The sequence below is a fragment of the Rhagoletis zephyria genome, unplaced genomic scaffold (genome assembly GCF_001687245.7).
Source record: "Rhagoletis zephyria isolate East Lansing unplaced genomic scaffold, Rhagoletis_zephyria_1.1 Rzeph_scaffold_02543, whole genome shotgun sequence".
Taxonomy (NCBI): Eukaryota; Metazoa; Arthropoda; class Insecta; order Diptera; family Tephritidae; genus Rhagoletis; species Rhagoletis zephyria.
Genome location: NW_016159627.1, coordinates 64,944 through 80,907, shown reverse-complemented (window position 1 = coordinate 80,907; position 15,964 = coordinate 64,944). Strand labels below are relative to the sequence as shown.

General features: G+C 35.2%; 1 protein-coding gene across 1 annotated transcript; it reads right to left on the bottom strand.

The window, feature by feature from the left end:
- Positions 1-2,440: 2,440 nt before the first annotated feature.
- Positions 2,441-4,936, bottom strand: LOC108367114 (RNA-binding protein 25-like). Its single transcript, XM_017621672.1, has 5 exons — positions 4,058-4,936; positions 3,880-3,989; positions 3,119-3,798; positions 2,652-3,061; positions 2,441-2,590 (listed from the first exon to the last, which is right to left on the bottom strand). Exons 2-5 carry the CDS (start codon positions 3,969-3,971, stop codon positions 2,498-2,500), a joined length of 1,275 nt encoding a protein of 424 aa, XP_017477161.1. The 5' UTR covers positions 3,972-3,989; positions 4,058-4,936; the 3' UTR covers positions 2,441-2,497.
- Between the last annotated feature and the right edge of the window lie 11,028 nt (positions 4,937-15,964).

The following is a 15,964-nucleotide window of genomic DNA, read 5'->3' as shown; positions in this document are numbered from 1 at the left end:
ATGTTCGAAGAATGACGTAGAATGTTCCACAAAGAGAAACGTCAAGTTGGATGAACACTGCGAACAGCGAGAGAAATCTGCCTATTTCTCGTTGTTCGCTTTGTGTTGCCGCAATATTCGCCACATTATTTATTCATCGATTTTCTTCATTAGTAACTTGATTTTTTTTGTAACAGAACAGGCTTTAGCACAAATGCAAAAATTTGGCACAGANGATTTTCTTCATTAGTAACTTGATTTTTTTTGTAACAGAACAGGCTTTAGCACAAATGCAAAAATTTGGCACAGAACCTGTTATTTTTAAATTTTTCGTCTGTTAAAGTAAAATTTTTTTAATTTTTTCATTGAGAAATAAAAAAACGAACGATTAATTAATTTGTTAGAAACTATAAGTCCTATCGGAAAGTGATGTATAAACGGTTTATGGAGAATTTAAATAGCTTTCATTTGCCGTATTTTATATGAATTGTTAAATTGGTTCGTAAGATATACGTGATTAAAAGGAACCAATTTTTGCTTTAAGCTGAATAACGGTAAATTGAAAATATCTCGAAAACGTATCCATAGAACAAAAACTTAACTAGATTTTCGGAATCAGCGAACAAGTCTATATAGAGATTGGATAGTGGCATCCATTGAACATTTTTGCTGTAAACAAGTGCAATTATTTCAAATTTTCGTAAGAATTATAAGTCTTTTGATAATAATTATGTGTGAGAAAAAATGTTTAAGTCATCGATACCTATTATTTTACGACTTAAATAATAAATAAAAAAATAAAATAATAAATAAAAAAACTGGACGCTTTCAAATCAACGAAGAGAGGGTTAGAGGTCCGCGAATGGCGCGACCTTTATTTTCTGGATCGTGAACCAAGGTCCTCAACCCGTCTATGGCCACTCTCATCATACTAGGCATCTGGAAAATGGGGAGAGTGGTCCCACTACTTAAACTGGGAAATCGTCCAACAAAGGAGTCTTACCACCCAATAACCCTCCTTTTCCAGGTAGCGAAGACACTAGAGGTCTTTCTACTCACGCACTACATAAACCACCAGACCCCAGCGAAGCATCAGCATAAGTTAAGTGCATAGCACAACAACAGCACTTAACGCCATAAAAACCCAGATAGCTCGTGGCCTTAACCGAAACCGGCCCCGTGAGAGAACAGTCCTAGTAGCGTTAGATCTGTTAAAGGCATTTGACACCGTCAGTCACTCCACGCTACAAGGAGACATTGAGGCCTTCTCTCTCCCACAGAGACTCAAACGGTGGTCGGCGAATTATCCTGAGTGGTCGACATTCGTCAGTAACCTTCAGAGACAAAAACAGCAAACCAAGAAAAATTAAACAGGGGTTCCACAGGGTGGTGTCCTATCCCCACTATTGTTTAATTATTATATTTCAAAACTCCCTCAACCATCAGAGGGAGTCACTATTGTCTCTTATGCTACAGACCTGCCAGAACACGGCACTTCGGACAGCGACCGGATGCCTTCTGATGTCACAACACCACCCACACGACGAGGCCCAGATGCTCCCCATCAAGAAGCATAACACAAAGCTCTGCAAGCAGTTTCTAGTAGGGTGCCACTGATAAACTGAAAATTTAGAGCCCTACTACCGCTATTACTCGTTAGTATATAATCATTTTCACTTTAATTGACTTTAATTGCAATAGTAAATCCTATTCATCATGAAGGATAAGTTAAAAAACAAGTAATTTTTAGCAAAAAAAAGAACCGACTTAAAAAAAAATATATATATCTATTATTTCATTATCCAATGATCGGATCTAAACCAAATGTATGGGACCACCTCTGAGACACTACCTTTCCGTTGCAAAAAGAATTATTGAAATCGGTTGACGTGGTGCAAAGTTATGCGGTAACATACATAAAAAAAAAAAAAAAAATATTCCGACGAACTGATAACGTCCTCCTTTTTTGGAAGTCGGTTAATAATACATAATTTTACATTTCTCTTGTGCCAATTCGTAGCATTTTACTGCTGGAAAGTTTTGAGAGCTTCTCTGGTGCAGAAGGTGGGCAATTAAAATGCAGCAATTATATAAAAACATTTGTCTTTGCTAATTTTAATTCTTCTGGGACTTAAAGCCATGCATTTATTAGATGTCGTGGCAAAAATATTAGGACAAAAGACAGTTCAAAACCGTCAGGTGTGTGTTATTCTTGCTGTCAAACTTTTAACAGCATTGCTAGCTCGGCAATCTTTATTCACCTCATAGTTGTCAAAAATGTACAATCCGGAATGATAAATGGAGAAGGCAGGTAATATTTACAACGCATAGATCTGTCAAAAGTTTGTATTGAAAATTTGCAGTGGCTCGAGCTGATTGGCTCAATGCAAAGCTATAACAAAAATTTAGAGCTTAAATTTCGATTTAATTCTAAAAATGCAATTATTATAAGACTCATAAAGAAACTTTTTTTGATTTTGTTTTATTCATATAAATATGCTTCTTAATATTACACATATTATTTACCTATACCAATCTTTTTTGCATCTACTTCATAAATTAGCAATCTCCACATTTTCACAACGAAAACTTCTGCTTCTTCGTCCAAGACCTAAAGAAATATATATTAACAAATCAACAAGAAATTTAGTCTGATAATATAGATGAATTACCATTTGCACATCGTCCAAAATGCTTTGGGGTGAACTTCCTGCAAGCACCTTAGAGCATATAAAATCGACAAGCGTTGGCTCGGGCTCACCAATATACTCAATAATTTTTTTGTTTATCCATGGTCGAATTTTTCTTTCCATAAGGTTGTTGTCAATTTCGTTGCGATCAAGCTTATAATTGAACAAATCCTCCTTTTGTGTAGGAATCCTGTCAATGATGCTTTTAATGTGCCGACGTTTTTCATCGTGTATCCTAGTATTATTTTCCTCCTTTTTGTTATTCACTGTTTCTGTAGTGGCAGTATCATTCTTACCATGTTTTTTCGAGATAGATTTTCCGGCATTCGAGTTATGGCGTTCTGTTTGTGATGTGCTTCCTCCGCCACTTCTTGTTTGATTGTCATCGTAATCTAAACTCAAAAAAAATTTATTAAGTTTTGTCGGTATCGTTAAAATATTGTGTTTACCCAATGGAACCAATTTTCGCCGTTTTGAGCTACTCTCGTCATCAACATCCTCGTCAGCATTAAACACACCAGTGGATTCTATTTTCTTCTTTTTGGAATTCGCACCCAAATTCAGAGTTATGACGGGCGCCTGTGTGGGTGTTGTAGTGGCGTCTGTAGTCTGAGACCTTGAATTGCCTAAACTCTGCAATGAACCGGACGGTGTAGAGTTTCCTGCATGCGCATTCACGCTCGATATACAGTCACGTGACTCGGAACCATGGCGGCTGTAGTGGATTTCAATATTTGAAGCAGAATTTGGTCTAGAGTTGGCATCTTCGTTTGAAATTGACTCTATGGAATACGATTTGGCCAGGGCATTCATTTCGCCTTCATCATTTGAATTAACATCAAGAATGTGTCGATTGCTTTCAATTGATTGCAATTTTTCCCGGATTCGTTCTTTCTCACGTTCTTTACGTTGCAAATTTTCTAAATTCACATCGATTAATATTTGAGGTTTATATAATTTCTCATGCTCTTTCTTTGCTCTTTCATATTCTTGTGTAGGATTTTCATATTCGCCACTGAATATTTTATTTCGCAATTCTTCCAATTCCTCTTGTTCTTTGTTGCGATCTTTAGCATCAAGATCTGCTTCTCGGACGCGATCTCCCAATCTTCTCTGCAGCTCTCGGCCCCTGTAGAACAAAATTGAAGAAAAATTATTTTTCAATTAAGTGCTATTTCAGCTCCTGGTAAATTTTTTAAAAATTTCTTACTTATAATATTTATGGTCATCTCGTTCATCATCATAGTCTTCAACAAATTCTTTGAGTCGTTTTGCTTCCTTTTCTCGTTCCTCAAGCTTCATTTTATCCTTAATCCGAATCTTAAAGCGAGCAAAAACTTACATTTTTAAGCCGCTTATTTTTAATCAAGGTGGCATAAAGTACGTACCTTTTCGTATTCCTTAGCTTTACGCTTTTCTCTTATTTCCCAGTTTTTAAGTCTTTCTTGGTACGCTTCTTCCTTTTCACGAGCTTTCTTTTCCGCTTTTTTACGCTCTCGAAGCTCTTCTTCGATTTCTTTCTCTCTATGCAGATCTCTGATATTCTTAACAATTTTTTCCTCCCGCTCTCTGCATGAAAAAAATATTAACCGTTTATGATTTGGTTGGTACAAAAACAATGTTCTTATAAAAGATAGCAGCCTTCCCAATTTGTATACCTACAATGTAACAAGCACACAATGCTTATACAAATTATTGAAAAATTAATCCTTCATGGGTTAGGTACTTATAGAAAAGGAAAAGTTATGGCCAAATACAATTCGCCAGTTGATAAAAAGTCGAATACCATGCCATGAGTGGGACTTTGCAACTAAGTTTGTAGACGCAAGAACAACTCGGAGATAATCAGGGCTATCCCTGAATCTAACGTAGATAATCTACGAATTCGAATGCTTGCTACGAATACGAAAAAAGCGCCATCACTGGATCCGAGTGAGCTCGAAAAAATTTTTGCCATATTCGAATTCCACATTTTGACGTTTCGAAATAATCTAGTTACAAGAAACAATGAAATGTTAAGTAATGTATTTTTTCGTATTTTTTTAATAATTTAAAAACTTTAAAAGGCTGATATGGATTTATTCGCATACAAGGGAACGTTTAGAAAAATTCAGGATTCAATTCTGCACAAAATATTGGTGCAAGCCATCCCGCAGCGGACTTTCATGAAAAATTTCAATATTGGGAAAATGGCACCATATCATATCTTTCAATCACCGCTGCCACTAACAATTTTTGCCCCTACCAATTTTCTTCCCAAATCCGACCAAAATCGTTTACAACCTACCAAATAAATTTCAATTACAAAAAAGCGTTCTGAAAGTATACATTTATTTAAGATTAATAGCCCAATTCTGTATCGGCGATAAAATTTTTTTTACTGACAAATTTAAACTTTTTCATATATATATTTTTCCGTAATAAAAACTGTGACAAGAATTAGTCACTGATACAGAATAGAGCCGTAAATGTTCCGAATACAAAACATTTACATACATACGTATTTGTACTTTGTACATTTTAAAACAAACAAGAAATAAATAAATGCAGATAGTCTTAGGCACAGAGATAAGAAAATATACGATAGAAATAAAAAAAGCATTTGGTTTTGCAACACATTCCTTCTGCCAAGTCTGCGGATCGCATACCGTTTACTTCGTAAAAGCAGGAAATAAAATAAAATTTCCTCAACTATTCTTAACACAACGCTTCCGAACAGTAGTCCTGAAATTCCTTCAGTTGATGTATCCTCTTTGGACTGTGGGAAAAGAAGCTATATATGTTGCGGCACAGTGTCTCAATGCTTTTCGGCAATTTTTTACAAGCGCAGCTTGAGCAAAGGTGAAGTGAGTTGCATGTGCACTTTATATAAAATAAATCGGTTTCAGCACTCAATAATGTTTTCAGCCCGCCTAAGTCTCCAGCCATAACATTGGCTCCATAAGTGGCCAAACCAATTAGGTTTCTTATTTTTAAAGGACGGATTGGCAAATGTTTAAAAGGTACAATTGGCAAATATTTTTTAAAAGGATGTTTGAAATATATATTTTTATAATTAAGAATTTAAAGACTTAATTCAACTATCCGACCAAAATCTTACTTTGCCGACCAACCTACCAACTGAAAAAGAAGCGACCAAATTTGGTCGGAAAAGACCAATAGTGGCAACACTGCTTACCACTCTAAATTATACACTCTGTCTAACGGTACAATTAATAAGGTCATTTGTAAACTCATCATTTCAGAATTTGCATCGCAAGTGAACGCGCACAGTGTCATTATTAGTGTTAGTGGAGCGATTGTATGTCTGATTTCAGTGTTAAATTTCTCAGAATGTGTGTGCTTGTGAAATTTGGTTTGGTTCAAGGCAATGGTAAGTATTTTATCACAAATATTTGATTTTCAACAAGCCCCAACCACCAAAAAAACGTAAGCGACATATTTAAAAAAAAAATCTTTTTAATGCAGAATAGTGATGTGCTGAATTGTCGGTACCCAATACTCGGTACCCAATACTTAAAAAAGGTTTCGTACCCAATACTTCCTTTTCGGTACCCGATACCGATTCTTTACATTAAACCTTCGCCATTATATGAATTTCAAGTTTAGAAAAAACTTGCATTACTGATTTATGTGATATCGGCTAAAACACTTGAACCTATCGCAACAAAAAAATATTATTTTATCAGTTTTAACCTTAGTCGATCCAAGGTTCAAGAAAAATGGTTTGACGGATGAAGAAGCCTTTCAGGGGGGAGATTCTGTAAACAGTTAGCGACAAGTTTCGGATCGATATCGCACTTGTTGACGTAAAAATATTTCATATCATACGTCAACAAAACCGATTCCGATTCGAAAATTGTCGCTAACTGGTTACAGAATCTGCCCGCAGGCCTACAAAAATGATATCGTCCGATTCAGCTGGAACAAAAATGCTTCAAGCATTATGGATACTTTTTAAATCGGTACCGAATATCAATCAATACTTAAAAGTAGACATATATACATCTTTCATTTGAATCAGTATTAAAAGCACTATTGGCTCCTACATTCGGGTTTTATTAGGCGAGTCTCCCCTGAACCGCTTTTTCCATATTTTTTTTTTTAGTTTTTAGTTTTGCGAAAAATTCATGTGTGCCAGTTGGTTGTAGAGCTACCTAAGCGATCGCTCAGGAATCAATTAGCGCATAAAAGCGCCATTTTGGTGTGTGTGCCAGTAGAAAAGATAAATGTGTCACAATCGAATAATTTTTATGGCATTGGTGGACATAAGCATCAACTGCTGGGTGAAATTGATAGTATTATAAAATTCAGAAACAGATTTAAAAAAATTAAATTACTTATACTGCCCGATGACTCTATGTCAATAACCATAACGCTGGGAGGGGATTTTTCACGTATTTTTGAAATTCATTTAACTGAAAAGAAATTAGTTTATAAAAAGAGTGCACTGAATTCATTAAATAAAACAAACTTTTGCACTTTAAAACCGAATGACTTTATGAATATGGTAAGATACAAGATTTTAAATGATAAGTATGTACAACTTTGTAGACATAATGGAAATAGTGAAGATGTAAATGTAAGCACCGAGTTAGCTGAATTCACTCGTGAATCATGTACAGGTGGTGGGATGCTTTTGCCGGAAATTTTCGGTATAGAAATTGCTTTCGATGATAATGAGGTAGATATTGACGCGAATATGATTAGTGCTCATCGTGATGAATTGAATAATATAATCCTAGATACATATATAGCGCCGAAGAATATTCGTATTTGTCCTCTACATAGATTATTATATGCAAATTCTTTTAACCACGGACGTTCCGTTTCATTGTGCCCCTAGACGATTGTCCTTTCGAGAACGAGCTATGGTTCAAGAAATAGTTGACCAATTGCAAAAAGATGGAATAGTTATGCCAAGCAGTTCGCCTTATGCATCGGCCATAGTCTTAGTAAAAAAAAAAAAGATGGAGATGGGAGGTTATGTGTTGACTATCGAGGTTTAAACAAGATAACCGTAAGGGACAACTATCCATTGCTACTAATTGAGGACTGTTTAGAGTATTTAGAAGGGAAAAAACTATTTACTTTGCTTGATCTAAAAAGTGGGTTTAATCAGGTTAATATGTATTTCGCTTGAATCGATCCCATATAGTGCTTTTGTTACTCCAAATCAGGGTGGGCAAAAACTCGAGTTCGAGCGAGCGAGCGACCAAACTCCTACTCAATGCCTCGCAGGCAACGAGGCCCTCGCAGCTCGTAGTCGTAGCAGTAATGAGGCGAGGCACGAGAAGTTTGGCTGGCTCGGCAAACGAGCGAGCGCTGCTTGTTTGCTCGCGCTCCTATTTAACGAACGAGGCTGTTGTGTGTTGCCTCGCTCGCAGTGCGAGGCGAGTACCTATCTGCATACTCGCTCTGCTAGGTAAAACGAGTGAGCGACGAGCGAGCGCTCCGAGTGTACTATACAACACATGCATTTTTGTGCATAAAAATGGGAATGTACGAAATTATGTTAAGAATTGTATGTACATATGTACATATGCATACAAATATGTGAATATTATATTAGGGCAGCATTTAAAACAACAAATACAAATTATTACATACATAAGCATAGATTATGGAATTAAATATTTTTTAGAGTTATATACATACATATGTACACACACAACATGCCCTGCAAAAAATTGTGCGACTAATCTCTAAAGAGAGAATTCCGTGATTACTCTCAATCGGGCACAATTGGGAATTAATTAGTCCCAATTAGTCTCATACGGGTACTAATGGAGGTCAATTAGTCTCGACTCATCCCTTATGGCCTCGCGAGGTCAGAGCCAATGAGGTCTTCGTTTGCTGGCCGCTCTACTCTTGCGCTGCCCTCGTTTGCTTACTCGCTCGCTGGCTGCTCAGCGCGTGCGCTCGTACTTAACGAGTGCTCGTTTGCAAACAACCTCGCCTGTTGCTCGTGAGTTGCGCAAGCTCAGAGCAAACTAACGAGCGAGAGAGGGGCTAAAATGAGGCAAATCCGAACTCTGCTCCAAATGGCCAATATGAATATGTGAAAATGCCGTTTGGTTTGAAAAATGGTCCTGCCGTTTTTCAAAGATTCATTAATGAAATATTCCTTGACATGGTGAATGATAGGAAGATTAAAATTTATATGGATGATATTTTAATACCAACAGCCGACTTTGATGAACACAAGAGCTTGGTTCAGAAAGTACTTCAGCTATAATGTTGCGAAACTTGAAACTTAATCTAAAAAAATGCAAAATTTGGATATAATACAATAGAGTACCTAGGATATTTAGTATCTTCTAACGGAATATCATTAAGTGAGTCTCATATAGCTGCAATAAAGAGGTATCCGTCCCGACAAATCAAAAAGAGTTACACTCATGCTTAGGTTTATTTTCATATATTCAACGATTTGTGCCGTCATTTTCAAAAATTGCCAGACCATTACAAAATCTTTTAAAACAAAATGCAGTTTTTAAATTTGATGAAGGGTACCTTGGGGCATTCAACTATTCGAAGACTAAGTTGAGCGAGGCGCCGGTGATTGCCATCTATAGCCCTAAGCGGGAAACAGAATTGCACTGCGATGCTAGCGCAATCGGATTCGGTGCTGTTCTTTTACAGCGCCAGGATGAGGGCAAATTTCATCCGATATCGTATTTTTCCAAAACAACTTCCAATGCGGAGGCTAGATATCATAGTTTCGAATTGGAAAAACTGGCCATAATTTATGCATTGCGACGTTTTCGTGTATATTTAGAGGGTATTACATTCAAGATAGTTACAGATTGTAACTCGTTGACAATGACACTAGGCAAGAGGCAAGTTAATCCTCGAAATGCAAGATGGGTGCTGGAACTATGTCCCGCACGAGATGAAGCAGAATGTTATACGATTAATTCATGAGAAGATTGGTCATCAGGCAGCTGAGAAGAGTTACGAAAAGACAAGGATGTATTACTGGTTTCCAGGTATGCGAGAAAAGATAGAACGTTTCGTTCAAAATTGTATAAAGTGTATCATGTACGCAACGCCTGTCCGAGAAACAGAGCGGAATTTCTATAATATAGAAAAGAGACCAGTGCCGTTCGATTCGTTACACATAGATCACTTTGGACCATTACCATGTATTAACTCGAAAAGGAAACACATTCTTGTGGTTATAGACGCATTTACGGAATTTGTTAAGTTATACCCGACGAATTCGACTAGCACGCGTGAGGTCACTAATATTCTTGATAAGTACCTTAACTATTACAGTAGACCAAGACGTATCATAACTGACCGTGGAACCTGGAGTTTGGAGCGTTCTTATTAAAGCTTGCATCCCCTCAAGCAAATGGGCAGGTGGAAAGGGTTAATAGGGTAATTAAAGCTATGCTAGGAAAGGTAAGCGATTCGATTAGTCATGCTGATTGGGCAACTAAATTGGGAAAAGTGGAATATGCCATTAACAACTCCTTTCATAGTGCCACTCAGAACACTCCTAGTATGCTTTTATTCGGAGTTGAACAACGGGGAGAAGAGATAGACGAATTAACTGAGTATTTGAGTGATAGAAATAATTTAGAGGGTAATCGGGACTTAGCATTAATTCGAGCAAACGCAGCAAAACCTATCGTAAAATCGCACAATTATAATTTGAGTTATTTTCTGAGACATAGCAAGCCTGCCAAACTTTACAATGTTGGTGTTTTTGTTGTTATCCGAAATGTGGATACTGCAGTAGGAACAAATAAGAAATTTTTCCCTAAATATAAGGGACCGTATGTCGTTCATAAGATTTTAGGAAACGACAGATATGTTATACGCTGATGCGCTCAATACGGACGTAGATAATATTAATGAAAATCTTCGTAATAATGAATTAAATGCAGATAACGATGAATCGCCGGTATTATTGGTGATATTACACCTAATGACAATGCCCCAAGGATGCGTTAGGTTAAAAATATTTTGGCTCCAAGTGGACTTTTTGTCGTAAATTGATCGAGGTCGATCAAGTGTCAGATTGGCCGAGATGTAAGAGATGTGAGTAGGGATAGTCACTTAGTTTAGATATACTTGTAATTTTTAAGTTTCACTATTGCTAATTGTTTTATATCAATTGAATGTAAAAATGAAAAATTATATTCATTCTGAAAACTGCTTTTCCCAATAAAAATAGCTTAAGAGAGCATATTGTAACATAAATAAAATTGTTTCTGTTTCTTATATCCTTACTGGGTGTCGGTCAATTTAGTTTTTATAAAATGTTGGATGGATATTGCTTTAATCCTTGATTTTTATGGGTTTGGTTAAAGCGCAAACAATATTCTAATAAAAAAAATTTTACTTGAAAAACATTGTGAATATTAGAAAAACACAAAGCATTGTTTGAGTCACTGTTTTTGTCTATAATAGCCCCAGTTGAAGTTTTTTCAAATTATGAAGTTTCGTTGTTGCCTTTAGTTTCATCACTTTTGCTTTTGGTTGAAAAAAACCGAGAAGATGCTATTAATATGATCTCAAATACCATATCAATAGTTAAATAAAAGAATCATTAATAAAAAGTTTTTATTTTTATTGAAATAACTAAAAAAATATAACAAAACTATAGTTTTGATTATCGCTAATTTCTTCACGATCCAATTATCGGATCTAAACAATTAGTATGGGACCACCCCTGAGGTACCACCTTTCCGATAAAAAAAGAATTATCGAAATCGGTCCAAACGTGGTCCAAAGTTCAGCGGTAACATACATAAAAAATTAAAAAAAAAAAAATATTCCGACGAACTGATAACCTCCTCCTTTTTGTGAAGTCGGTTAAAAATGGCAACTTAAAGGCGAAAATGTGGACAAAAGTAAAATCAGCTGCTCTACTGCTGCTACCTGTTAAATATGCTTTGCGCAACACAGAATATTAAAACGCCAAATGCGTTGAAAAAACCTTTGAAAAGCTAAATACTAGTGAAATTTCTTTAAAAATTTGAACAAAAATCATTAACTTCGAATTCCGATTCATACTCACAAATACCCACTTTTTATACGCAAAATTATAATTTCAGTAACCATCTACATATGTGCTCCTCGATTCGAATTACAAGCGTCCAGATTTAAAAATAAAAACTGTTTCATAGGCATGTCATTTTTAGGAGGTATTAAGGCGCCAAAATACCGAATACGGGACAAATAAGGGACACTAAAAGAAATACAGAACATTTGGCGTATGAAATAAATAAATTACCAGGACAATTGACGAAAAAAGAGGATTGTCCCGTATAATACAAGACGGATGGTCACCGTAAGTACATTGATAAAAGGCGAACATATCGTGCTCCATTCAAAACTCATTTTATTGGAATCCTGAGCAACTTTTTTGATTGCCTAAATATTTTAAATGATTCTTTATATAGAAAGAAAAAATGGACAGGCATTATTATTGTTCAGAGAAAATATATATATATATACATAAAAATTCAACACATTTTTATAAATGGCAATTGTTAAATCAACAAAAAAAGAACACAAAATACCGGCGGAAAAAATTTTTTTTAACCAACGGCAATTTTTAGCTGCACATCGTTGGCTACACTGAAATTCCATGCACTGCATACCCAAAATGGTTATAAAAATTCAGAGTAAAAAGCTCGAAATTTAGACGAATTTTAAAAATTTTCTAAATGTTGGATATTGCTTTAATCCTTGATTTTTATGGGCTTGGTTAAGCGCAAACAGTATTCTAATAAAAAAAAATTTACTTGAAAAACATTGTGAATATTAAAAAAACACCAAGCAGTTGTTTGAGTCACTGTATTTGTCTATAATAACTCCAGTTGAAGTTTTTTCAAATGATGAACTTTCGTTGTTGCCTTTAGTTTCGTCACTTTCGCTTTTGGTTGAAAAAAAAACCGAGAAGATGCCATTAATATGATCTCGAATACCATACATTAAATAAAAAGTTCATTAATAAACAATATTAATTTTTATTGAAATAACTAAAAAAATATAACAAAATTATAGTTTTTATTAATATAGCTAAAAAAAAGTTATTGGTAGATATTTTCCAGATTTCCACATTGTGATCAGTCTCCCCCAAAAAATTGATAAAAAAGTTGAGCCCCCTTTTCCAAAACCTACCACTTTTCGCCATAAGAACGGTATTGTTAACATATGTAGCTGTTTCTAAATTCAGGATGTTAGCAAAAGCCGTTCCAGAGATGAGCGATTGAGAATTTCAGTTTGTATGGGAGGTGCCACGTCCCCTCTTCCATTATCCACCACTTTTCGCCATAAGTACGGAATTGATAACATATGTTGCTGTGTGAAACCCCAGAACGTTAGCATAAGCGGTTCCAGAGATAAGCGATATGAGAATTTCAGTTTGTATTGGAAGTGCCACGCCCCCTTTTCCAATACCTATAATTTTTTGCCGTAAGTAGGGTATTTACAAATTATGCATCCGTGCCAAGTTTCAGTTCCCCAGCGTGATTAGTTTTGGAGATACATCAGTTTTCACATTTTAGTCTATGTTAGATGCCACGCCCCCTGTATAATGGGGTAAACATTTCTGGATTAGAGGAAGTTATATCCTTTCAAGAGAACGGTGCCCTCAAAAAAAGGGGTTCAAAATTGTATCGTGGCGTATTTATATATAGAAACCTTCAATATACCGTTTTTGCTACAAACCCTCCTCAAAGGACCTCTGGTGTCGTGTTGCCAGAACTTTTAGGGGCGACCGACTAGATTGAACAAAAAAAACGGCTAAAATGTTTCAACTAGAATTACATTTTTTTTTAAATACATAAATTACAATTAGAAAGACTAGTAAATCCATTGATTTTTTTTAGTTAATAAAGATTATACGTAGCTAAGCTTTACATCAGAAGTCATGTTTGTATTACTTAAATATAAAAACAGAGATAAATTACAAACTTATGGCGTTTTCTTTTCTATTAAACAATTTTGCCTTCTTATAAATATTGGAACATTTTCAGTAGGTTGCTTTTTGTCCCGCAAAATGGCTATATTAGCAGAAAGTATGGGACTTTTGCTTAGTCGGAGGGCAATATTTTGAGAAATGAACATGTTAAGCTGTGAAAGAGCTGAGGAAAACGGGGCAACATTATCTCGAGAAAAGAAAACGCCATGATACAAACACAGAAGGTAGTTTAATTTATTGACAATCGTTGTTGTTGCCGACCACTTCACTTTTAACAAGTTTATGACATTTAACTAAAATCATGCCACCAGATTCACTAGCAGAAAAATTTTTGTTTCTTGAAAAAGTAAAAAAAAAACTGAAGTTTAGCCCAGTAAAATTAGACTTTTTCTTAAAAAAATTTTGTAACAGCAATTTTTTTATGCAGTTAACTTCTATTTGACATGTAGATCCTGGATCCTCAGTCTTGCCCCTAAATTTCGTTTGGCAACATTCCGCCATCTTGTATTTAAAATTTTTTGGGTTTTTTGCGATTTGCAAGCTTATTATGCATATGGGCATTCCCATGGTGGCGCACGTGACAGTCGTACGATTTCAATGTGATACAAAAAAGGAATACCATTTGTTTTCTTTAACTTTTTTGGGCCATTGTATAGCACATAATTAGCTCTATATTTAACCGAAAAATGAAATCAATCGAACTGCTTGGTCCTGAAATATAAGCATTTAAAGAGAGGGTCGTTACGTGACAAAAAATGGAAGTTGATTTTTTCTTTTCTTACAAAATCGCAAAACTCTGCGAATTGTGGATGGCTATTTTCATGAAACTTATTTTAATATGATTTGGAGCAATTCTAGTTGTTTTTAGAGTTTTTTGAATTAATGCAAATTGTTTCAATTCTCTTTTACAACCCCAAGTGTGAAACGTGACGTGACGTGGCGTGACGTGACATAAATTTCCATCGTTATATTTTTGTTAATATTGCTTTTAAATTAATTTTTAACGCAAATAAAACATGTATTTTATGTAGAATATACTTTATATTTTGACTTAAGCGCCAATTCAGGGTCAATTTATTGGAAATCTATGATTTATTATGTTTCAACCACATACGCCAAATTCGAACCAAATCGGACCATAAATACGGTTTTTCGAAATATCTCGACCTTGGCACCACCTAGGAAGACCATTTTATGCAAATATGATTCTACTTACATAGCCAGTATATATTTTAAAAAGCAGACAAATCGGCCCGTAAATACGTTAGATATAAAACTTTTATTTTTTTGTCGTGGTGGACCTTCCGCTGGAAACACCCATATGGTTAAATCCAAATATGTAGAGAATTTAATTTCACACGTTTGTTTTTTTTTAATTTAATTTTCTTTTGGGTTTTTGTGATTTTCAAGCTTATTTTGCATATTTCGTAAAAAATGTTTAAATACAAATATGTAGGGAATTCAATTACCCACATTGGTTATATAGAAGGTTTTTTAAAAATAGCATGTTTTATTGTAAAAAATTAGCTAAAACTGCGAAAAAATTTTGCATTGTCACGGTTTTCGCCATTTTTGGACAATTTCTGTTGAAAATACATAGCATATTGAAATTTCAAAGTTGTAAAGAATTTCATTCTCTTTTGTCTCTACATTTGCGGCGCTTAGATCACGGCCGGGAATGCGATAAACATAGCGATGTACGGGATGCGCCGTAAAACTCAGTTCCACACCACCGCTGAGGCAGAGTTTTTTGGCGCGTTTTTTAACGTGGTTTTCCCAGTAGGACTAATCCACGGGCAACGTTTTTTTTTTTTTAATGAAAGCAGGTGAAGGTGTGGAAATGAGTTTTACGGCGCATCCCGTACATCGCGACGTGTATTGCGTTCCCGGCCGTGATCTAAGCGTCGTACAAAAAATGTAGGTATAAAAGTTGTGGAAAATGAAATTCTCTACAACTTTAAAATTTCAATATGCTATGTAGTTTCAACAGAAATTGTCAATAAATGGCGAAAACCTTGACATTTAAAATTTTTTTCGCAGTTTTTGCTAATTTTTTACAATAAAACATGCTATTTTTAAAAACCTTCTATATACCCAATGTGGGTAATTAAGTTCTCTACATATTTGTATTTAACAATTTTTTACGAAAAATGCAAAATAAGCTTGAAAATCGCAAAAAACCAAAAATAAAATTAAATCCAAGATGGCGGAATGTTGCCAAATGAAATTTAGGGCAAGACTGTGGATTCATGATCTACGTGTCAAATAGAAGTAAACTACATCAAAAAAATCGCTGTTACAATTTTTATTTTTTTCCTACCAAATTTATCTAATTTTGCTGGGCTAATCG